Below are 21,026 nucleotides of genomic sequence, written 5' to 3'. Positions count from 1 at the left end.
CAGCAAGATATCTAAGGGGCCAGGCAGGGACCCTCTCCTTCATACGTCCCCACGAGCCCACCGAACAGTGGAGCCCATTGCTGGTGGTATTATCCATCAGAGAAGTAAGATCTAGTTCTGGGCCTACTTATTCCCAAGGTTAAGGAAGTATTACAGAGCGAGAAGATGTGCACGTGGTCCTGAGAACGAGCACCCTTTCCCTCATCTCTACCTTTGGAAACACAGTGCAGGTCTCCCTGAACATGCAGGAGCCTCGGACAAGGAAGCTGAAGAAGAAGTGTTCCCTGGATAAAGGACCATCAACTGTACCCTCAAATAACTGGAAACTGTCAAAGTGTTGGTAGGCAGGAGGATGAATCCGATAGGTTCCTTTCATCTGTCCATTTATTCTCCTCACCCCAACTTCCAGCACAAGCATGTGCGGCCTTTGAGGGCATGGGAGACACTCCAAGTTTAAACAGGTAAAATTCAGACAGATGAACCTGGACCACTGGAAAGGTTAGAATAATCCTAAGAAGTTCTCCCCAGACAACACTTAAGCTGAGGAGATGCCTCCTCTGAGGGCTGCACCCGAGTGGTTACCGGGACAGGCACAGGGGCCTGGGCAGGCTTTCTGGGTGCAATTTCGTGCAGTGGCCTGGAGACTGGGGCCGAGCCCCCTATCAGGCAGTGCACCCTGCTGAGCTCTGGGAACCACAATCTCCTGATTGCTTACAGCTCTGCAAGGAGATATCAAAGCCAGGAGAAATGGTTTGAAGCCAAAGAAGTGGTGGTGGGGGGCAGCTGTGGCAGAGAAGGGAGGGCTGATGGGGAGTGGAGAGAGTCCAGAGGGAAGAGGTCTGGGGGCAGGGAGGGAAAGGCCAAGGGAGAAGAGAGATCAGAATTAAATGAAAACAGGGTTTGTAGCTGGGGCCCTCTCAGTGAAGTTCTGCCATGCATGCATTAACCTTCCATCAGTGAAAACAAAATCCAAGGACCTCATGCCTGCCTGCTGGGGCACATAAAGCCTAGGGGACATAATATCTTCCAGGTGGGGGTGCCCAGAAGCACACATTGGTACTTGACAAGTCATTTAAAACTGACTGTCAAGGTCAGAACACCACCACCTGCAGGCACATCTGAAATGTCTTCATCCATTCCCCCCCTCTGAGTTCTCTGTTGTTTTAAACTAAAGCACAGTTTGAGCAGCAGACAAGCCTGACAACTGTTCAAACATATGTATGTGCAACTTATTAGCTTGCAAATGGAGATATCTGGAAGCTAAAGACATGTGACGGGTTGGGGGGCAGGTTAGGCACTGACTCTGAGGGGTCAAAGGAGGGGGTCTGAGTGGTAAATTGCTGGGCTGAAGGAAGGAGGCCTTCAGTGATGGAACCCACTCCTGATGGAGTATTTGAAATGATGCTTTTCACTGATGGTGCACAAAACAGAGGCAGTTATCATGAAAAGGGGCCCCTGCCCTTGAGATCTGTTTATTTTGCAATTAACAAGGGTAAAAGAGGCCCCCTTCGAAACTTCTGCTTGGGGGCCTAAAATTTAAACACCTACTACTGCCTAGGTGCCCACTGAGTCCAAGAAAATCCAAGCCTCATGATCTAACTAGCTCTTACATCAAAAAGAAAATATACATGTATTTTAAATTGCTGAAGGAAACTGAATCACCTCCAACCCTGTTCAAATAAAAAACCTGATTAAAGGCCGGCCGCAGAGGCTCATGCCTGTAATCCCCGCACTTTGGGAGGCTGAGGCAGGCGGATCGCTTGAGGTGAGAAGTTCAAGACCAGCCTGGCCAACATGGTGAAACCTCATCTCTACTAAAAATACAAAAATTAGCCGGGTGTGGTGGCATGCACCTGTAATCTCATCTACTCGGGAGGCTGAGGCAGGAGAATCGCCTGAACCCAGGAGGTAGAGTATGCAATGATCCGAGACCACGTCACTGCACTGTCTCAAAAAAAAAAAAAAAAACCTCAGTTAAATCAAATGTAGGAGCCCTAAGACATTCTGCAGGTTATTCTAAATCACCCCCTTACTTTTCCAGAGAAGAAAATTAGGCCAGGGAGGCCCAGTGACTTGCCCAAAGTCCCCGCCTGTGACTGGATGCAGTTCCTAGGAAGCACAGCCTCCTTCCAAGCAACAGACAGGCAGGAAGCATCACCAGGGAGCTTTCTCACCCACTCACCGGCACGCTCCAGCCTCTTTCTGACCTTCTCACTTGTGACATGATGGCAAGGTCTGGAGTCAGTGCAAGCTGTCCGGGTGATACCTGTCCATATAGTCCCCACACAACACACGCTGCTCTCCAACACCTGCAGCAGAATCAGCTGGGAGGACCTGTTGGCCTTCCAGGTACCAAGACTGCGGCTCAATTCACTGAGCCAGAGTCTCCAGGGTAGGGCCCAGGCAGCTGAAGGGATCCCAGGGCACGTGTTAATTCTTTGGGATGAAGGGGGAAAGTGATAGAATTTACTTTTCATAATTTTTATTCTCATCCTTTCACATTTTCTATTTTGTGTATGTGTTTTGTAGTGTACCTAACATACTAACATTGTACTAAATGCATACAACTTATAAATAAATAAATAAAGATATATGAATTGGGCAATTGCTCAAAAAGACGTCTATAAACAGAAAAGCATGGGGGCCTCCGGCACCAAACTGTGAGTCCCGAGAGGGCAGGACCTGTGCTTCCTCACTGCTATAAAGCAAAGCCCTTGCCCAGGGCCTGATGCCTGCAGGTCAGGTCCTCACTCACACTGACAGAATGAAAGGTGAATTCTATCTCCAGCTGTATCAGGGACTCCCAGATATTTCTGAATAGAATCATTTTCCAAAGTGTGTTTTGAGGAGGTGGGTTTGTTTTGAAACCACAGTGGTTCCACAAAATGCTCACTGTAAAAAGGGGTCCCTTGGCACAACAGTTGGGGGAATACTGCCTATCCTGTCTCTGTCTTCAAGATGCACAGATATACCAGGATACTAAATCAGGATCCTAAGAATATTAAAGGCTTTCTTAGAAGCCCTCCAGTAAAGAATCTCTTTTAAGTTTGTTTAATCCATTTATTTCCTAAACTCATTAGCCTACAGTTCCTTTTCCCACATTATTAACATTCCACAAAACTCGTCTTCCTTGAAATCAACTTTAGAACCTCCCAGTGTAGATTCAGGCTAAAGGTCTATGCTTCCTCGCGGCCACAGCATCGTTAGCATTCATCAGACCTGTCTGTTGATACGTGTTTATCGAGTGAGTTCTTGGCTTTGTCCATCCGCCCCTTTCCAACTGCCAGCTTCCAACAGGAGGTTCTACAACTGCACATCTACGGAAAAAAGCAAAAACTGCAGCTGGCTCATCCCCAAAGAAAAGCACCATCCTGAGGTCCTCTTAGAGGAGACCTACTCAAAAACTAGGACCTGCCAACCACGGCTTCCAACAACTGAGCAAGGTGGGCTCCAAGGAGCACAGGCCCAGGGTGGGTAGGGTAGTACCAGGCTCACAGGAGCACCCCCTCCCCCTTACCTACCCCAAGTCTTGGCTGGGGAACCCAACTATCATCCACACTTTCTTCGAATGAGGTTCCCAGACTTCCATTTTATGGTGAGAAACAGGGAGGTGATTATTCTTAGCAAGCTAGTTGGGAAGGTAGGAGCAGATTTGGTTTGTTCAATGACTGCAGATTTGGCATTCTGTCTTCTGGGAACAATGTCTAGACTTTCCGAGGAGTCACCTCTATAAATAGCATGGTTAGTTAACCATGCAGTATAACATGTTCTACTGTGAGCTCCACTCTGGGGTTAAATCAGGGCAGATTTGTGCAATGTACCTCAACTCCCACTTAGTATTCAATTTTTTTAAAAAAAGTAATCCATTTTTGAAGGGCGCATCCCCCTCACATCTGTGGCCTTTTAATATAAGCAGGTTAACACTTCTCTTAAAGAAAAGTGCTGGGTGCAGTGGCTCATGCCTGTAATCCCAGCTCTTGGGGAGGCTGAGGCGGGTGGACTGCCTAAGTTCAGGAGTTCGCGACCAGCCTGGGCAACACGGTGAAACCCTGTCTCTACTAAAATACAAAAAATTAGCCAGGCGAAGCGGCATGTGCCTGTAGTCCCTGCTACGCGGGAGGCTGAAGCAGGAGAACTGCCTAAACCTGGGAGGCAGAGGTTGCAGTGAGCCGAGATCGCACCCCTGCACTCCAGCTTGGGCAACAGAGTGAGACTCTGTCTCAAAAAAGAAAGAAAAAAGAAAAGAAAAAAAGGTGGCTGAGACACTCTTCCAATTACTTATTAGGGGTGAAATGTAGAAAGAAGGCAATTTCTCACCCACTTTATGCAAACAGGCCTCTGTGGTGCAGAGGTGGGCTCCGGCTGCATCTTGGCAATATTCCCTATGGCAGAGCTGTTCACACATTGTACCCCGCCTGAGGACCTTCCAGAGTTGGTGTTTTCCCTAAAAGAAATCTACCTTAAAAGAAAGACTTGCATAGCTCCATGCCCACATGCATGCATCAGCAGTACAGAAGCTGGTAGTATTTGCTCACTCTGGGTACTGGTCTAAGGAGAAAGAGCTGGCAAGACTGGGAATATCCCAAGTTAGGCAACTTTGTGCACTGAACTCCATTGTTCTTTTTCACCCAGGGAGTGTATGTTCTATTCAGTAATGATGCCTCATTTCTCTATTCAGTAGAGAAATAAGTGGGAAGGCAGAGAAAAAGCCTTTTCTTTGTAATGGAAAAAATGGCAAGGTAGTGCCATCTCAGGCTCAAGGGCTGGAAGACATTAGGAACCTAGGATGACATCAATAGAGAGATTACGAACACAGGTAGAGGAATGACTGCTTCAGGAAGCCCTTTCAAAGGCCTGACAATTGCTCTTGAAGGATGGCCCCAGCAGTGTTCTCTGAAGGCAGGACTGGCAGTCTTTGTGTGGGAAGAACAGTTCAAAGAAAACCAAACACCTAAGCATCATCTTTCAGAGGGCGAAGAATCACGACATAATGATGATAAGATGCTACTTCTCGATCTGACAAGCAACACAGCTGTTTAATGGCAAAAAGAAGATTCTAGTTAACCCAAAAGCTGTGAGTTCACTCTGCCTGTTGCTCCAACAGAAGAGAGAGAGCCTGGCCCCCCAAAAACTCATGTGATCAGGAATTTGCCTGGTATCCAGATTCTATGGCTGCCTCAAAGCCAGCCCACAGTGCATGCTGACCTTCAACGATAGCTTCACTCACAGGGACAGCAAGGTTCTGTGTGGAGACCCTAAACCAAGCACTCGCTGCCTTAGACACAGTTACAGATCGGCCTTGCCTAAGTCTGGACCACCAGACTCTGAGAATCATCACAAAATGAGGCCATTTTACTTTCTCCTTGACTTCCTGCTTCTAAGTGACTTCGGGACATTGTATATCCTCTTATACCCGCTCTGTAAAAAACGGAACATACGCACACATTCTCACTACCTACCTTGCTTAGTACAAACTGGTCTTGTCAAGAGGAACAAAATCATCCCAGCCAAGAGTCCCAGAAGAACATCCCTTCATGAATACCAGTTACTAGTTCAGGAACACAATACTATGGAATACTATGACCAGTTACTAGTTCAGGAACACAAAAATGAAAGAACCAGAACACAGTAGAAGGGGAAAGTCCCCACCTATAACATAGGATGCAAATAAAGTCAAATAATTTTCTCAAGAAGGAAAATTGAAATAAAAGAGAAAATGGAGAAAGTGAACACAAAGAAAGCAACAAAGGGGAAGCACACATGGGCATAAATCACCTTGCATGTGCCTCACGTTCACAGCTCATTCTGCTTGTTCATCTCTACAGCAACGGCAGGGTTGCCAGTAAACAAGGGATTAAAATTTTGCAGAAAAAAAGGATGGTATGAGCTGCTTTCTATCATTCACACCCACCTGTTCAAAAAAGCAGAGAAGAGTGATACTGCAAAACAGGGGAAAGAAATGCCCATTCAACATCTTTTTAAAAAACAATCCATGCAGAAAGAAAATTGAGAATTTATTAAAATCTGAGAAAGAAACGACAACAGTAACAAGTAACAAAACCCACGCACAAAACAAAACTACGCAGCACATCGGAGGAAGTGGAGAAGTTGGCAGCCATGGTGAACTGGAAGGCATACTAATTTAAGGCTCACAGCCTGATTCCTGAGGCAAAAAATCATTATGGCTGCATCTTGCCTTGAAATCAGGAGGTCACATCCCCTGAAATCTAAAGAAGGATTGTTTAAAAGTATGGTGGTTTCGGTTTGAAGGATCAAAAATTCAAGTAAAGCCAACAAAGAACAAGCGAAGAAAATTCCTCAAAGCTGTGGAACCTTGCTACCTAAGATAATGACAGAAATTAACGACTGCTTCCTTCCCCAGCAGAAAGGAGCACAATTAGAAAGCTGAAAACAACAGGCCCTTTGTACCAGCATGTTATGTTTTGCTTATTCTACTACACATTGGCTGGGAGATAAGAATAAACAGGACAACACCCTGTCTAACCCGGGAGGCGGGAGTGGAGGAAAAAGCTGGTTACATTCATTCTTGGGCATGTACGTGCATACCGTTTATTTGCAAATTGAGGTACTTAAGAAAATTGTGCATGCAATAGTCAGGAACCAGCATAAGCATTCAGAAGTCTTTTGTTGCACAATCAGATCTTGTAAGAATAAGCCTGTGTAAGAGGCAGCTTTATAGTTTTTCCTTAGAGTGAAGCATATTGTGAAGATTTTAATAATTGATAATTTTCTCTATGGTCTTTAATTGTCAATCCTATTTTCATTCAAAAAACCTTTAAAACTAGGATGAGCAGATATACAGACACAGCTTCCCTCTCTGTGACCAATGACGTCTAAAAACCTCGCAAAGAATCAATCAGCAGCTGCCAGGGGAAGAAAACGTGGTATCTAGGACTCCTCCCTTCTCTACAAAGGGACCGTTGCCAGTCTGGACGCCAGGTGTCCTGACAGCTTTGGCCGTGGGGCATTCCGCTCAAGAACAGCAGCTGCTACGCCAGCCGGGTTCTCACCAGCCAGTCGGGAGATGGTATGGGTAACTGCGGTCCCAAGAAAAAAAAAAAAAGATCTGATCTCTTCCCATAACCCCTGTCTGCCTAGAATGATGGACCTGACTCAATCTTGCCATTTCCTAGTGGCTCACTTGCTCCTGGCACCCAAGCTGACTAAGGATGGGGCTAAGAAAAGCCATTGTGAGACCTCACTGACCTGCCACCATCCTGGCCTTCACTCTGCTCCTCCAACCCACGAGAGTGGTTCCCACCCTGAGGCCTGTGGACTGGAGCGCTTTTCCACCAGATGGTCACAAAGCTGAGTCCTTTATATTCTTCAGTCTTAGCCTGAATGTCACTCGTTAAGGAAGCTTTTCCCTCTCACCCTAACGATGCTATTGATTCTCCACTGTGACACTTACCTGATTTTATTTTCTTCATAGCATACGTCTTAATTACTTGTTTCACGCACACTAATTTTCTCCCGACTAGAATGTCCGTTTCATAAGGACAGAGACCTCCTCAATCTCGTTCACCCTTGTAGGCTCTGCATCGTAAGTACTACCTGGCACACAGTACACACTTGATAAATATTTATTGTAAGAATAAATAAACAAGAACCAAATGATCAAGACCATCTGGTGGGGACAAGAACAAGAACGAGTGGGGAAAAGGTCAAAGAATCTGTCACCTGTCATCGGCCACACGAGAGTCACTTTTCCCCCTCAATTTTCCCAGTGGGATGAAGGGTGAAGATGCATGTGAACAGCTGACCCGTGAAGCAGAACTGCAGAACACGTGGCTTTTAACTTCAGTGTTCATCACGGAAAACCACTCTGAAATAAGCTGCAAGAGATTCTTGAAATTCAAATACAAGGAAAGAAAAGAACATATTTGGATGTCAGCAAGGTAGTTCTGCCAACCTAATTATGCCCATGACATGTAATTGTGAACTGCTGAAAGACAAATGTGAAGCAAAGCATTTATTACACACACATACAGAGGTAAGATTAAGGTGTTCGTTTTAAGCAACTGTCATAAGCCTGGTTCTAGAATACGATTCCATTAACGTTGTTGCTGTTATAACAGAGAGTGTAAGTAAGTGTGATGATGAGCTCCTTCCATGTATTTCTCAACATTAAGATATCACACTTGCCAGTCAGTCCCCAGCAGAGACTCTGAGAACACACGAGGACAACGAAAATGGTAGAATATTAATTAAACCAACAGGAAGAGCGCTGCGTGTACTTCAGAGATGCATTTTAAACGCATGCATATCTTCATACAGACATCATAGTAGTCAAGTCAAGGAATGTACACTTGACGGTTCCTGACATGGCAGATTCAGTCTTCACGGAAGGCAAAAACACAACGGAACAAGAACTGAAAGCCACACACACCCGCTGAGGAAAGCATCTGAAAGGCAACCCAGTGGTTTTTCTCAGCAGAGAAGGAAAGCCCCTCTCCCCTTGAACAGTGATTCCGAATAGGACTGGGGCGGGGCAGGGGGTCGGTTAGTAATGGCTCCTGTTACATTAAAAGGTGACAAACATCATGAAGAGCAGTACTGAGAAACGTTCTAGTTACTGCCATGTTTGAAAAGCATTCAAAATTCTAAAATATTACTTGTATATTATTTACCTTCTTATAAACTGATTTGTCATCATCATACATCCAAGTTTTATAAATGTGTTTCTTCCCCATTTCACTGAAATACCAGAATCAAGCTCAAAAACAGAATCAAAGAGGAGAACTTTCAGCTTATTCATGAAAACCATGATATGAAATATTTAAAATAGTGAAATCATCATGAATATCATCCAAAATGCTCAGAAACTCCTTGACATGATCAATAACAATGTTCCCATTTTAGTTCAGGAGGGAACGTTTAACATCATTTGCCAAAAAAGAAAAGAATACACAGGAATGGCATAAAACCAGCCATTCACTAGAGTTAAGACCCGATCACTAAAGAAGTCCTGAGGCATGGAATTTATCATCTTGCCTACATGTTTATAAAATATGGACTCAGGAAGGAGCCATTTAATTTACCAAGAAGTCCTTTGATCTCTTGGCATATTATATCTAAGAGGACCACGGCAAGTTTCACTATGGAGGTCTTTTTGGATGACTCCTCCTAGCCTTGAAGTTTTTCTATTCCTGTTTAGGGTACGAAGCTGACTTACAAAGCCATCATTTTTGTTTCAGCTTTGCTTTATAAAACCTCAAGCAAAGCCTCGACCATAAATAAAGCAGCAGGGTCCCAGTAGCCAGCTGAGTCATAAACCCCACTCAGCCGCATGTGGCCCAAGGTGTTGGGATCCCGACAGAGTCAAGCCAGGCAAGTGGAATCAACTGAAGTCAGAGTTTGGAAAAACAGAGCACTCCCCTTCCCCACCCCAACTGGCAGTGGAAGACACCACAGTCCTCCTTCCACAGCTCTCATCCAGGGAATGGTAGTAAGTCCAGAAAAACAGCTAGACCCGGGCAGACTTTACTTCCACAGTCTAAAAGGAAGGGAAAAAACGATATTTGACAACCCACCACAAATTTTGAACGTACGCTTCTCCTGCTTTTAAGCATAAAAGCGTCTTGTTGCTGCTCAGTTATTATCACCATCATATTTTTCAATATTTGTGCCCAGGACCATTTGGCCTTACGGTACTTACGCTTACTACTTTAAACAGAGTTAAGCATGTTTAAATCACTTTAAATATTGCAAAAAGCAGCAAACACACAGCCTACCTGCTTGGGCATGCACACATGAAAAGAGCAGCTCTACAGAATGACCTGCAGGTCGACTCATTCTGGCTTTGGCAGACTGATGTCAGGAAGGAGCTGTGGAAAACAGAATCCTGTGCACGAAAAATACTTTGCCTTTGGTTCCCTCAGGCCAGAACTTGGAACTGCCAGCAAACATGCCTTTAAAAAACTGCAATTCTCGGAAAGTGCTAAAAACTCCCAAGTAAATAGGGCCCCTCAAGCCCATGTACAAATAAGAAACATTTAATAAACAACTCTTTCTTCACCAACACTTCTACTACTTAAATTAAGTCCAGCAGACTCTTCAAAGGGACGAAAGAAGCCCCCACACCGCCGTTAGGACAAATTCTATATATAGACATCCAAGACAATTATATGATGCACATAACCAAATATATATAATTGTCCTAGTTTCTGCATTCCCATTATCTTCATAAATACAGGATAAAAATCAGTCTAAATGATTTTCTCAGACCTCCTCAAGGATTAAGCCGAGCCAGCCAGTCTTTTGAAAGTACATATATGTAGTAAAGATCAAAAGCAAATGTTCTGGTCAGTTCTTTTCTGCTCATGATTTTACTAAGAATGTGTGCAGTTTTCAGGGAAAACACCACGAATGACAGCTGCTCAAAACCATGGGAATTAATTGGCAGCAGGAATTTCCTTGACTAATAGGGAAAAACTTAAAGTCACATGTTTTGATGAGCTTATTTTTCCCATCCTCAGTCAAGCATATTCACTGTTAATGATTAAGATTTTCAAATGGAAATATAACCAAGCACATTCTCTATCTTTTCTCACTGGAACACAGACACCCATTAATGACTGAACAATGGCATTAATGAACAGATTTTAGCCTAAATAAATACAGGGAACCAAACCAAGACACAATAGCAAAAGTGCATTTATTATATTAAAAAACAGTAGCACGTGACTTCCCCTCTGCCCCTACAGTAAGTCATCTGCTTTGAGCTGTTTTTCTAGCAGTAGGGATGGATTTACACTGATCCATCCACAGTCTATTTGACACAGGGGCTCTCAAGTCGGTGCCCTTGTGCCCAGTGGTGAGAATGGACGAGACAGCTGGTCAGGATTAGGTGAGCAGCCTGTGGACTTGGGACCGAGTCATGTTACTGTGCCCAGAGCCCGATGCTATAACCTTGGGCTCATTAGCATTACGCTGTCATCATCCAAGCTAACAGCCACTCATCAGCCGTGACCCAGCACTCACCACTCAGGGGCACTATGCATTCTCAATCCCAGCAACAGTGTGAGCCTTTTCTTTTCAACACAGTCTGAACTGAGCCCATGACACTCAAAGGCTCATGCATGAGGGAGTCTGCATTAAAATTGTTCCTCAAGGCAGCAATGAGATGTCCAAGCATGAGCAACCATAGCCCTTCCATTTAATCAAATGACAGCTCTGACAGAGCTCAAGGAAAGCAAGACATAGTCAAAGAATTTCCAAAATGTACATACCCCAAGTGCCACAATGGAACAACATACCTGGCCATCCCCAGACTTGGAAAGTTGGCAGGGACGATGAGAACATCCAGCCGAGAGAACGGGTGTGTTCCCAGAACAGAATGCGCTGCTGAGAGGCAAGGAGGGATCAGCTGCACAAGGGTCTCTTGGCAGGCACCTGTGAGGCACACAGGGGCAAAGACACGATGAGGAATGATCTCCTGGGTGGTGGCAGAAGCATTCTGGAAGCGGCAGGGGTAGTCCATGTGACTGCAAACACCAACATCCCTGGGAACAACACAAAATAAACGGTAAACCATGTTTATTATTCTTGCTGTGGAGGTGAGGCAATCTTGCAGATGTAGACAACTTTTAGGAGACAGAGGTTCAGACAGACTCACAAGCAAAGACTGTTCATTTCAATTGTTGGCTTGACTGGCTCTGTGCAGCAGTGAAAATTTACAGGATAAAAACTTATTCGTGCATTTGAATCAACAGACTAGCTTCAATCTAAGGTAAGTGAAAGTACTAAAATCTTGTTTTAGAATTAACTTTGTTGTGGGGGGACCTCTAAGACGCAAAACAGTAAAACTTCTCACCAAAATACAAACAATTCCTGCCCTCGATTAGGTGTTTTCAAGTATCACCATATGAACAATCTCCAAATTAGAGACAATTCCTAACTCAGAAAGGAAGGAGCAGTACACACAAGTTAAAGATCCAATTCTGGGATTACCTAGAAGAAAAGACTTGGACTGAGGCAGAACCATGAACCCAATGAAAGTTACAGGCTCAAACTCCTCAAAAGAACACAAACCATTTTACTGAATAGTAATCTGGATGTTCTTTACACAGCCCATCAAAAGCTGTTATTAAGGAACACAGAGGCACTTTTGATACAGTATTTTTCCCAACCCACTTTCAGTACAAATTTAACTGAGCCAACCTTTTAAGGAAGCAGATCAGACCCCCGCCTGCTTCATCTGACCACTGCCAGTTATTCCATCAAAGGCGGAACTGAAAGAGAATTCCTAGAACCTGACTCACAGGCCTCAAGAGAACTTATCTACTCAAATCTATATCCAACAGTACTCCATTTTTTCACCTGCTAACATGTCTTTTATTCAAACACAATGAAAAACCCCTCTAATCACTATTATTTATTTTATTTTATTATTATTTTTTTAGATGGAGTCAAGCTCTGTTTCCCAGGCTGGAGGGCAGTGGCATGATCTCGGCTCACTGCAACTTCCACCTCCCAGGCTCAAGCGATTCTCTTGACTCAGCCTCCCGAGTAGCTAGGAGTACAGGCACCGCCACCACGCCTGGCTAATTTTGTATTTTTAGTAGAGACGGGGTTTTTCCATGTTGGCCAGGCTGGTCTCAAACTCCTGACCTCAGTTAATCCACCCGCCTCAGCTTCCCAAAGAGCTGGGATTACAGGCATGAGTCACCACGCCCCGGCCTATCACTATTATTATCATTTAACATATGGTTTCACTCTGTTGCCCAGGCTGGACTGCAGTGGCAGGGTCATAGCTCACTGCAGCCTCCAACTCCTGGGCTCAAACAATCCTCCCACCTCAGCCTGCTGAGCAGCTAGGACTACAGGCATGTTGCCATGCCACACGCAGGTCTATTTTTTTTTTTTTTAAGAGATGGGGTCTGGAGATGGCGTCTCACTTTGTAAGCCAGAGTGGTCTCAAACTTCTGGCTTCAAATGATCCTCCTGCCTCAGCCTCCCAAAGTGCTGGAATCATAGGCATGAGCCACTGCACTCAATCAGTTCTAACTACATGTGCTCACTTGATTCACAGTGAATAATGAAAAATCTTAAGATGCTGGCATGTCCCAATATGGGCAGAATGCAACAATTCCTCTCCAAATGTATGAAGTACCTTTCATTCACCCAAGGCCAGTGCTCAGGAGACCATATGGCTAGGTACAGGTAGGCCTCACCTTCTACCAGCATGGTTCATGGAATACAGCTTCCAGCACCGAAGGCATTTCACCACAGCGGAGAGTAAGAAAATGGATGGAGGCCCATAAAAACGTGTCAGAATAAGAGGACATGAAGAATATAATTCTTGAAATTGAATTCTGGCCAAAGTCCCTGGATTGATAACCTTGCTTTGTGGAGAGAGTGAGACAAGGTGCCTGCTGGTGAACATTTACCTAAAAAGGCTGCAATGTCCACCTAATGACAAGTACTGTGCTGGTGCATGAATGTGGTCAAAGGTCTTGAAAAGTGAAAAATGCCATTGATTAAATTAACCACCACGATATCTTTTACTCATGTATTTACACAGGTATATAATGTGCTACCGTCATTTCAGCTCATATCATCTCTATTGCAAAGCTTTCAGATCATGTTAAACCAGAGAAACTGGACATGTGCAGGCATCTTCTGGACAAAGCTGAGGAATAAGCTTACATTATATCTACCACAGCACAGTTTTGCAAAAAGGTCATTCTAATGGCCTCTAAACACAACACAGGGAAAGATGATTTCTTGCTGCCAAGAACCCGAAAGTTAGAGAATACTGAGGTAGCCAAAGATATACCCAAAAGTGTTTGGCTTGATGAATTTCTGATGATCGTATACAACCTAAACCTGAGAGACAACATTCCGTCTCCATGGTAAGTTCTCTCATATTCTTTTCCAGTCAGGAACAAGGTGAGTTAGAGTCTCTCTGGGAATAAAAGGCACTAGTTCAGATGATGAAGATGACTCTAGTTCTGTGAATTAGTACTGTTATAATCAAACCCTGGGAAAAAATGCAGGACTTTAAGGCAATCAAGCTCTGACCAGGTGAGAACAGTAAGGCTCCCACAGAAATGGAAATGGAAATGGCAACAGGAAAGCCACTTCTGCGTTCCCACATAGGGATCAGGAAACCTGGGCTTCACTGTCTTCTCAGCCGGGCTCACTTGTGACCAAGGCAGGCAACTCAGTATCTGGGGCTTCTTTTTCCCCATCTTTAACATGGTCTCACCAAAGTGGCTGCTGGAGGAGGTAAGGAAATAGTTAGAAAAGGATATGAGAGGCCAGACACTGTGGCTCATGCCTGTAATCCCAGCACTTTCGGAGGTTGAGGCAGGTAGATCACTTGAGGTCAGGAGTTTGAGACCAGCCTAGCCAACATGGTAAAACCTCATCTCTACTAAAAATACAAAAAAATTAGCCAAGTGTGGTGGCGCATGCCTGTAATCCCAGCTACTTGGGAGACTGAGGCAGGAGAATCACTTGAACCTGAAAGGCAGAGATGCAGTGAGCGAAGATCGCACCACTGCACTCCAGCCTGGGTAACAGAGCATCACTCTGTCTCAAAAAAAAAAAAAAAAAAAAAGAAAAGGGTATGAGAGAATTTACTAACTTACTGCAGAGACAGAATGTTCTCTGTCAGGTTTAGGCTGTATACAACATCGTAAACTCATTAAGCTGAACATTTAAGATCTGCACATTTTGTTGTATGTTAATTATACTTAAAAAATACACAAACAAAAATGTTTTCTAAGGTTTCTTTTGGCACTATGATTCTACGATAACTAAGCACACGAGCCATTCTTCATAGAATCGCCTTGTTTGTGAAGAGGTCAGGGGATTGTCCTTTTTTTTTTTTAAGACGGAGTCTCATTCTGTCGCCAGGCTGGAGCGTAGTGGTGCAATCTCGGCTGTAACCTCCAACTCCCAGGTTCACGCCATTCTCCTGCCTCAGCTTCCCGTAAGCTAGGACTACAGGTGCCCGCCACCACGCCCAACTAATTTTTGTATTTTTAGTAGAGACAGGGTTTCACCATATTGGCCAGGATGCTCTCGATTTCCTGACCTCGTGATCCGCCCGCCTCAGCCTCCCAAAGTGCTGGGATTACAGGCTGAGCCACCGCGCCCGGCCAATTCTGTGCTTTTTACAAAGTAATAGTCTTCCATAGATTCAGCACCGACTCAAATATGCCGTACTTTCTATCAAAGCAACTTTTCATATACTTTACAACGCTAAAGAAGACCTGTTCCCCACCAGATTCTTCTTTCAAATAATCAGTCTCAATGCGTTTTCTTCTTTGTAGTGCCCATTTTCCATGCCTTTAATCATTTTTGCTAAGTTCCTTTGGACTTTATCCAAGTTTCTGTGTCATGTTTAAACTGTATGGCCCCCACAAAGACCTCAAGAGGTTAAAGAAACAAAACACAAAGATTCCCCTGTGGCTGAAGAAGGTTATACTACAGCTGAATAAAATTAATAAACTTTCAACAGCTTATCTGAAAGCCCTATAATCAATGTATTTACTAAAATGCTCACCCAGAGTGGCTAGAGCATGTGTGAAAGTGGAGCTGGAAGAGGGAATGTTCTTACTATCATTTTACCCACATGAACATTGATCATAAAAGTTCAGTGACCAACACTTTGGCCAAATTTCTGGAAGCCAGATGAGCACTTTCGGCAAATGAAAACCTGTGGTACAGCAGGCCCCTGTGGAAGCTGGATTTACGTGAATTTGATTGGTGGTCTTAGGGAGGTTTGAAGTAGAACGGGTGCTGGGGAAGGCAAAAGGGACCAGATGTGAACATAACCAAAAAACACCACTGTGACTGGCACTTCAGAGCACCTTTGCTGACAAACTTTGCATGGAGTCAGAAATGTAATGGATGAAAACAAAGCCACTTTCTGACAACTGAAGACGGCACACAGGAAGCGCACAGCCAGGGCAGGACTAAGCAAACGCAAGCTGTGATTTTATCAGCAGCATATTCCTGAAGGACGAGCATATTGATAAAGGAAGGGAAAACTCATAGTTTATGAGACATGGAAGGGGGGCATGGGAGGAACCCCATTCACTAGGCCTCACAGTTCCATGGGAAGACACGCTTCCCCAGAGTGGCACTCGGACCTCTCTCCCTAGCTGACCTGACTGGCTGGGCCACACAGGCTTTCTCTTTGGAATCTGCTTGCCCACAGCGGGTGCACTTTGGACCTGCTCCTGCCATGTGTCAGGTGGACTCTGCATCTGTGTTACAGAGGCCGGCAGCAGTCCGGCTGGGCTAGTAACTTGGGTGGGTAAATTTGTCTCATTTGGAAATGGAGTCTCAGAAACCCCACTGAGACCATGCACCTGAGCTCCTTCAGTCCAGCTTCTGCCAATAATAAAACCTTTATTTTTATCTCCTCTGTTCCTCAACTGGTGAATTCAGGAGGACAAGAGAGGAGTTGTACTTGCTTCTTCCCCTAAAGCCCGACAGGAATTTTAGACATCCCAGAATCTTCATTTGATTTAACCATTTCTTCCTCCTTTCAGAATAGTGGATGCAAGAAAACTGAGAAGCCATTTAGGCTGCTTCTGAGCAGGAAGGAGAGAGCACAGAGTCAGTGGCTGCTGCCCACTCCCCAGCCCCATATCTCTTTGGAATATGGCTAGAAAGGCAAAATAACAAACGTCTGTCCTTGCCTTCCCCTAGCCTTCCAAAGGCACACATTTTCCAACTGAGCAGCTCCTCTAAGAATCAATCAATGCTGAGGCCTTAGATGAAAAAGGGAAGAGTACTTCTTCACCATCGAGAATTTGAGAAGCCATGGACAAAGCCTTCATTCTATAGATAAGGAAAGTGTGGCTTTGTCCAAAGAGCTACATCCAACCACCAAGAATGGCACTTTCAGGCTCAAAGGCATCACTCTCCACTTCTGTTTTCCGTTCCAACACAACACACTCCCGTCAATCATGGTGGCTCAAATCATGGCAGTGACTCTCCAGATGGGAAGGTAGATCAGACTCCAGGTGAGGCGTTAATGTTACATATAGTTTTTTAAAGTCTCCAGGTAAGATTCTGACTCACCTCTCTCTGGGGTCAGGCCTGGATATAAATCCAGGTATTGCTACTTAGTAGGTATATTAATGTTAACAAGTTACTATCTGAGCTTCAACAGCCTTATCTATAAAATGGGAATAATAATCTATCCAATCCGTCTTGCAGGCCTATCCTTAGGACTAAAAGAGATTACATTTAGATCAAGACTTAGTTTCTGACGTGGAACAACCAATGGCTACTGTATATCAGTTCAGGATAGCCTAGGATATGCTGCAGTAACAAACAACCTGGCTACTGTATATCAATTCAGGATAGCCTAGGATATGCTGCAGCAACAAACAACCTGGCTACTGCATATCAGTTCAGGATAGCCTAGGATATGCTGCAGCAACAAACAACCTGGCTACTGCATATCAGTTCAGGATAGCCTAGGATATGCTGCAGCAACAAACAACCTGGCTACTGTATATCAATTCAGGATAGCCTAGGATATGCTGCAGCAACAAACAACCCTGGTGTTTCAGTGGCTTAACACAAAACAGTGTGCTTCTTGCTAATACCACGTCCACCGCAGATCTAAGTGACTCTCCGGAGCACCTGTCATCCCCACCCAGAAATTCAGGCCACCTGAAATTACAAAACAAAGCCTCCTGTGTGATCCTACTGCAGGGAAGAGAGCACAGGAGGATCTCACATGAAATTAAAATTCCACATGAAACTAGAATATGTCACTTCTGCCCACAATTCCCTTCTTCCCTCAAGAATACAGAAGTAAAATCTAATATGCAATCTAGGATGTTCATATAGCTCAGGAAAGACAGTCCAAACTAGGCAAGCTACTGAACAGGAAGTGGAAATGACCTCCCTTCTGCCAAAAAAGGCAAAACGCAGGCAATAATACGTGCCCGTCGGGAGAGAGAGAACATAGCTTCATCTCTGAAAGATGAAGACCAACTGCCGCAGTTACTGTGGTACTCGTAAAAGCAGCAAGGCAAAATAAAATCAACACAAAAAGAATCTGCATTAGGAGTATATCTTAGCTGGTTTTCAAGGAGTAACGAATCATCTCTACCATTACTCTGGGCTTTCTCCAACAGAAGGTACTGACTCAGTGACTGTCTGTCAATAGGAAAAATGACTCCGTTGAGCTGGGTATAAAATCCTAGGAGCGCTGCATGATGCACGTGCTGTGCATCTTCTCGGCGTCCCCCTTCTCCCTCTTTTGGCTCTCAAAGCTAGAAACCATTGAACATCTAGACAGGCTGCCAGTAAATATCCAATGGCCTATACTAATTTTTGAAAGCCTCAAAATGATTTTATCTGGTTCATACTTAAAAAAAAAAGAAATCACTACTGATGTTAACAAAGCCCTGACCAAGCAGGATTCCCTTAACCCAACGGCTTTGTGTCAGTTTCCTTGTGTCCTGTGCTCCTAAAGCAGCGACTAGCCCCACTGGGGGAGCTGCTGTCCCCACAGTGCACTGCTGACAGCAGTTGGTACAACCAACACAGCAGAGTAGCTTAGAAAGTAATCCATCAGAAGCTTTGTTTTTGACCACTTAAGCACCGAAAACCAAACTTAAAAGGTATGGGAGGAGAGGAGGCATTCAATCTGAGGATTCCTTGAATTTAGCCAAACACATATAAATATTTCAGCACACTTCACAGGATTTCATATATACTTACCTTCTTCTCTCTTTCTGCATAAATAATAGGCTCACATCTCTTCTTCTTAACTCTTTTGCCTTTCTTTTCCAAGACAGAGTCTCGCTCTGTCGTCAGGCTGGAGTGCAATGGCACAATCTCGGCTCGCTGCAACCTCTGCCTCCCAGGTTCAAGCAATTCTCCTGCCTCGGCCTCCCGAATAGCTGGGATTACAGACACCTGCCACCACGCCCGGCTAATTTCTGTATTTTTAGTAGAGATGGGGTTTCACCATGTTGGCCAGGCTGGTCTCAAACTCCTGACCTCGTGATCCACCCACCTCAACCTCCCAAAGTGGGGGATTATAGGCCTGAGCCACCACGCTCAGCCTCTCTTTTTTTTTTTTTTTTTTTGTTGTTGACATGGGGTCTCGCTCTGTCGCCCAGGCTGGAGTGCAGTGGCCAGATCTCAGCTCACTGCAAGCTCCGCCTCCCGGGTTTACGCCATTCTCCTGCCTCAGCCTCCCGAGTAGCTGGGACTACAGGCGCCTGCCACCTCGCCCGGCTAGTTTCTTTTTTTTTTTTAGTAGAGACGGGGTTTCACCGTGTTAGCCAGGATGGTCTCGATATCCTGACCTCATGATCCGCCCGTCTCGGCCTCCCAAAGTGCTGGGATTATAGGCTTGAGCCACCGTGCCCAGCCACAGCCTCTCTTTCTTCTTCTTTTTCTTTCTTTTTTTTTTTTTTTTGAGACAGAGTCTCAGTTTGTCGCCAGGCTGGAATGCAGTGGCGCAATCTCAGCTCACTGCAACCTCTGCTTCCCGGGTTCAAGCCATTCTCCTGCCTCAGCCTCCCATGTTGCTGGGACTATAGGCATCTGCCACCACACCTGGCTAATTTGTTTGTATTTTTAGTAGAGACGGGGTTTCACCATGTTGGTCAGGATGGTCTCAATCTCTTAACCTCGTGATCCACCCACCTGGGCCTCCTCCCAAAGTGCTGGGATTACAGGCGTGAGCCACTGCGCCCAGCCCTCTCTTTCCTTTCTAACAGGGCTTTTCCTGCTTTGATTAATCCTATTTTGGTTTAGTTTCTCAACAGGAATGACTCACATTCCCAGTGCTTGGAAGAAATGCATCATACCACTCCCTCAAGTGTTTTTTTTTTTCCTTCCCAGCAAGTCCCCCTACACAAACCTGAAGTCAGCCTCAGAAGGTGAGAAGGGCCTCTCTGTTGCCAAATCAGCCGATGAGCACGTCTCCATCTTCACTTCTGTCCAGCATCCCACTGCAATTGTGAAGGTGGAGGCTGGCATCGGCATAGTTACGTAGTAATACCAGCTTGAGCACCCTATAAACAGGAAGAGAAGAACCATAATGAGGCTAATATATGGTTCTGGGCTCTGCTGTGTGATCTCCTCTCTTGCGGCACTTAGAGAGCTTTTGTGATAAGCTGGTAAGAGCCAACTCTTGGCGGTGGGTCACATCAGCAGAAAGGGCACTACTTCAGGTCTCAGGGAAAGCACAGGAGGGATGACGGCTTCAAGGCAACTAGGAAGGTCTGGTCTCTTCCACGGATCAGTCTGAAGCCCTTCACGTGAGGGCAGTAGTGCAGGGGTCCCTCTCAGCTGTACACACAGCAGGCTGTATGCTCCTACAGACAGAATATGTCTCATTCATCCAACACAGTATTTAGCATTTTAAAAATGCTCAATTGATACCAGTTGAATGAGTGAAAGAGTGAGCAAAGCAATGATTGCTTTGTGCTGTAACTATCTTGTCCAAATTCAATTCAAGTCCATCTAAATTCAATATAGCAGAAAACACATGAGACTAGGGAAGGGGGACACTTGGGTTTTCACGCCCACTCTGAAATTAACTAGCTGTGGGAGTTCAGGTCTTACCCTTAGTCCCTTTTATCTGTTTAGCTGGTCTTCCACTCTTTGCTGAGCAGATGAAAAGCAGGTGTAGAGGTTCAACGGAGCCAAGGACTCCTAACTAACTAGTTTGTAACAGGACTGGGATTAGACCTGGGGCTCCCCATTCCAGTTGAGGGTGTACTCTCCACTTGGTCCAAACCTTAGAGGCTTTTTACCAAACGAATGAATGGCTGATAACTTATAACACTATACTCCCCTCATTTCTAAGATGTAAAAATGACTTTCACATTTCTGAAATCTGAATGTGTCATACAACCTGATTTAACATAGTATTTTTTCTGAGCATCTGCTATACATTAATCATGTCTTAAGAAGAACTGATATCATCTTTTTTTAACTTTTATTTTAGGTTCAGGTGCAAGTTTGTATAACAAACTTGGGTAAACTGCATCATGGGGCAGGGT

At 44.8% G+C, this 21,026-nt stretch overlaps 1 protein-coding gene and 1 long non-coding RNA gene across 30 annotated transcripts in view; both read right to left on the bottom strand.

Annotated features, from left to right (window-relative positions):
• AOPEP (aminopeptidase O (putative)) overlaps positions 1 to 21,026 on the bottom strand; it is a 378,597-nt gene that overhangs the window by 292,573 nt on the left and 64,998 nt on the right. For all 29 annotated transcript variants that reach the window (XR_004443283.1, XR_004443284.1, XR_004443285.1 and 26 more), the window contains exons 4-5: positions 19,880 to 20,033; positions 11,280 to 11,525 (exon numbers count right to left, since the gene is read on the bottom strand). Coding sequence is in view for 20 of the 29 variants with exons in the window: in XM_033236603.1 (XP_033092494.1) it covers positions 11,280 to 11,525; positions 19,880 to 20,033 (400 nt within the window). In the remaining 9 variants the exon portion in view is untranslated. The remainder of the gene's footprint in view (positions 1 to 11,279; positions 11,526 to 19,879; positions 20,034 to 21,026) is intronic.
• On the bottom strand, positions 2,857 to 8,967 carry LOC117098269. The gene is made up of 4 exons (XR_004443296.1): positions 7,702 to 8,967; positions 7,433 to 7,575; positions 4,318 to 4,444; positions 2,857 to 3,317 (listed from the first exon to the last, which is right to left on the bottom strand). It is a non-coding gene; the product is annotated as an uncharacterized LOC117098269 (long non-coding RNA).

This window comes from Trachypithecus francoisi, unplaced genomic scaffold, assembly GCF_009764315.1.
Source record: "Trachypithecus francoisi isolate TF-2019V2 unplaced genomic scaffold, Tfra_2.0 Lachesis_group16, whole genome shotgun sequence".
Classification (NCBI taxonomy): Eukaryota; Metazoa; Chordata; class Mammalia; order Primates; family Cercopithecidae; genus Trachypithecus; species Trachypithecus francoisi.
This window is presented reverse-complemented; position numbering and strand designations above follow the sequence as displayed.